Genomic DNA, 3,863 nt, shown 5'->3' with positions numbered 1-3,863 from the left:
AACAACACAGCAACACAACAACACTCTTCTGGTGGTTGGATTCAGCGAGGACAGTTTTTAAGCTCGCTGATGGGTTGACCAGAGGGGGCGCTGTTGCTGTGTTTACAGATGATGTCACACGTGGAGACGACTGCGCTGCATTAAAACGTTTCTCTGTACGAGCCAAGATTACGTAATAACTTAAATGCTACTTCTGCTAATGTAAGCTAGCTGTAGCGTAGAAACTTTATTTCTCCCGAGGGAAATTCAAGAAGAGAAGAAACTGTTTACAGATGTGATTTACATATAAAGACTTAATGAAACGCAGGAACAGAGTGAGACCTCTCACTTTCCTCACACCTCTGTTGATGGTTGCACATGCTCAGTACAGCCAATCACGTGTTTCTCAGCAGCTACATGTTCACGCAGCAGCCGCCGGTACGCTTCCTCTGATTGGCTCTGAACCTGAAGGCAACAAACAGTGGCCAATCAGAGGCAGTTCAGGGCGGGTCTGCAGTCTGGGTCTTCAGTTTAAATGCAAACTAATAATAATAATAATAATAATAATAATAATAATCTAACTGATGTTTAAAATCAGCTCAACAAGCGTCACTTGACTTTAGAAAAAAAAAACCTGAAGAAGAAGTGAGAGTTTCTGTTCAACAAACACGTGAAACACATTTTATTCCTCATAAAACAAAGACAACTTTAAAATATAGTTTTAATCCTTCATTGTTTACAATCATGTTTTCATTTTCGTCGCGGTCGTTGCGTTCTTTAGCGCCGCCTGCTGGACAAAAGGAACAGTGTGAAACTCAGAAAGCAGCTCGCAGGAACATTGAACAGGAGGATAATGAATCCAGTTCTTTCACTTACAAAAATACTGCGAGTGGGAATCTTTTGCTTCAACTAAAGTACAAAAGTCTGAATCTGGTTTATAAAAATAAACTCTGATTGTTTTAAACTGCACTTGTGTTTGATTCCTGCTCACTGGAAGCTACCGTCGTTCATTTCATCCAGTTCAAATGATTCCTGATTGTTCGTCTCAGCAGAGTCAGGAACTCCTCCAGGAAATACGACGAGTATTAGGGCCATACTAAGAAAACAAAAAAAAAAATTTTGGGAAATTTTTGTTGAGAAAAAAGCTTCGATAGATTTATCAAGATCTGACGATCAATTCATCGTTAAACTGTTGTACTAGCTGAGCCAAAAGGCTCAATTACTACTTTATTCTCGTAATATTACAACTTTATTCTCATATTATTACTTTATTCTCATAAAATTACTACTTTGTTCTCGTAATGTTACGACTTTATTCTCATAAAATTACTACTTTATTCTCGTAATGTTAAGCGACTTTATTCTCGTAATTTCCACAAAAAAAATAAATACTCGTCGTAAGGAAAAGACAAATACGGAAGTAAAAATATTAAAATAATGATATAAACTTATGAGATAATGTGTAAACCTTTAATCAATAGTTAAATTAATTGTTAGTTTAGCATAAGCTCATTGCAGGTTAACTGACATTTATAAAATCCTAGCTAGCTACAATATAGCTAGGATGCTACATTAGCATTAGTTAGTTAATGTCAGCTAATTAATGTTAGCTTGCTAGCTTATGTTAGCAACATTTCTCATTATTGCGCAGTTAGCCAGCTGGTTTTTTTTTACCAACATTTTGATTTATAGTTTCAGTTTGACTTGTTCTTTAGCATTAGCTTCAGTTCATTGTTAGCTCCGGTAGCTGCTCGAGCTAACAGAGTCCTCATCTGTAGAGACGAACAATCAAAGATCTTCACACCTGATCATTTACACCTGAGTCAGTTTCCAGGTGAGACTGGAGGCTCCAGGAAACATTCACATTGAGGAAGAGAAGAAGAGTGAACATCGTGTGCATAGTACGTTGGATTCTGCAGCTGGTTGTAGACGAACGAACAAACTGGTTCTTTTCAACAGTAACCTGAAGCTAAACAACTTCAGTCTGCTCACGAAAAGTGACACAAGAACTTGAGACTGACGCCTCGTTTCCACCGGGTGGCGGCGGCGGGTAAAGTTTAAAAAAATGACCAAATCAACCAAGAAAATGCTCCGCCTCTCAGTATGAAACCAAACGACGCGGCACACGTGTCGTCGTACCCGGTGGAATCGAGGCATAAGAGCTAAATGCTAGCATCCTAACATGAGCTAATAACAGTAAACTCAGAGTGCAGCCGAGGCTGATGGGAATTATCGTACCTGAAGAAACATTATTACAGTCGCGACGCATTAAACTACGTTTCTCTACCGACACATTAATATTCACAGAGAAAAATAAAACAGAAACAGTTTGTCCTCCACTCCGAACTCTCGTCTTGGCACATTTTCTTTCACTTTGACGAGAGACGTCAGGTCGTCTTTAAAGTCTCCATCAAGTCAGAATCAAAGTGTTTGAATCAATACGTCTTAATGGTGTTTGAGATCAATCGTTACCGAGCTAGTTACATCTGGGAGCTAACTGCAGCTAAATGCCAACTAACGATTAATCGTTATTGAGCTCAACTTTCTAACTGGATTCAGTGATTCTGGTGAAACTGGATCAGATTTTATGGAGAAAATATTCCCTGGTTTCCCTCTGACTTTAGCTAAAGTCCCGGACCGGGTCAAACACAACCTCCGAGACCGACAGAACAACGTTACAGTACCGAGGTCAGTTATAGAGGAGCTAACCGCTAACTGACTCATCCAGTAGCCGAACCCGACAAGGAAACCACCTCGGTACTGGTTTCCCTGTCAGACCAACAACGTCTGTCTCAGAGGTTGTGTTCGGTCCCGGGTCCGCCTGTGTTCACTGGAAGGTCGATGCTGACGCTAGCTCGTAGCGGCTCATGGAGACTTTAAAGAGTTTCCTGTTTGTGCAACAAAAACAGACTTTAAGGGATTTTCAGAACCTGGATCTGAATGCTACACTCTGGTTTTAAGGAAGTTCTGATCAGTTCTGGTTCCTGAATTGTTCCAAATAATTTAACAGTTCTCAGAGTCCCTGTGGCTCACATCGGGCTCCGGTGGTCCTGGTTCAGCTTGGTGCTGTTGGAGGGGGTGAGGGCGGGGGGGGAGTCCAGTTGTCGGTACAACACCCTCAGCTCCTTCACCTCCTCCAGCACCTCGCGGGCCTGATTCCAGGCCGCCGCTGCCTCCTTCAGGAGTCTCTCAGCTTCGGTGGACTCCTTCCCCTTCGCCTCCCTCCGCGCCTCCGTCAGCAGCCGCTCCGTCTTCTCCAGCTTCTGTCTGATCAGCTCCTGCAGCCGGCTGATGGGCGCCACCGCGGCGTCCGGCGGCGCCCCGGTCTTGTTCTTTGCAGGTTTCGTCTCGGAGTGCGTGAGGATCTCATCCATGGAGGCGCAGCGGTTTTTCTCCGCCGTTGTCAAGCGTTTTCCAGGCTGGGGGGTCTGACCCTCCCACACCACCACCACCTCGCGGGGGAGGCTCTGGGATTTCCCAGAAGCCTCGGCGGTGCTGGCAGAGAGAGCGCCGTCAGTTTTTGACCGTGGACAATCCGGTTTGTCCGAGGCGACCCTGGAGGCGTCGTAGCCGTCGGCTCCCTGAGGAGACGGACCGTCCTCCTCCTGGATCAGATCCAGAGTCAGCGTCCCGTCTGAGGAGGAGGAGGCCTGGAGGAGAGTATCAATCAATAATCAATAATCATTAATCAGACTTTAGGTATGAAGGGTCATTAGGAGGATCAGACTGACCACAGCCAGCAGGTGACCTCTGGTCGGCAGCCGGCGGTTGTGAGGAATCTTCACTCGATCTCGAGTCAGATGAGACAGCTGAGAGTCGACGGTGACCTGGAGACAGAGCTAATCAGTGCTAACAGAGCTAACAGAGCTAATCAGTGCTAACAG

General features: G+C 44.6%; 2 protein-coding genes across 2 annotated transcripts in view; both read right to left on the bottom strand.

Annotated features, from left to right (window-relative positions):
- The window catches only part of LOC118336472, a 744,338-nt gene that overhangs the window by 683,453 nt on the left and 57,022 nt on the right, over window positions 1-3,863 (bottom strand). The window lies entirely within an intron of this gene.
- plekho1b (pleckstrin homology domain containing, family O member 1b) overlaps window positions 647-3,863 on the bottom strand; it is a 10,026-nt gene continuing 6,809 nt past the window's right edge. Inside the window, exons 5-6 of the mRNA XM_035673135.1 lie at window positions 3,711-3,806; window positions 647-3,629 (exon numbers count right to left, since the gene is read on the bottom strand). Coding sequence (XP_035529028.1) covers window positions 3,009-3,629; window positions 3,711-3,806 — 717 coding nt within the window. The 3' untranslated portion in view covers window positions 647-3,008. The remainder of the gene's footprint in view (window positions 3,630-3,710; window positions 3,807-3,863) is intronic.

Source organism: Morone saxatilis, unplaced genomic scaffold (genome assembly GCF_004916995.1).
Source record: "Morone saxatilis isolate NCDOM2014 unplaced genomic scaffold, NCSU_SB_2.0 Contig24, whole genome shotgun sequence".
Taxonomy (NCBI): Eukaryota; Metazoa; Chordata; class Actinopteri; family Moronidae; genus Morone; species Morone saxatilis.
This window is presented reverse-complemented; position numbering and strand designations above follow the sequence as displayed.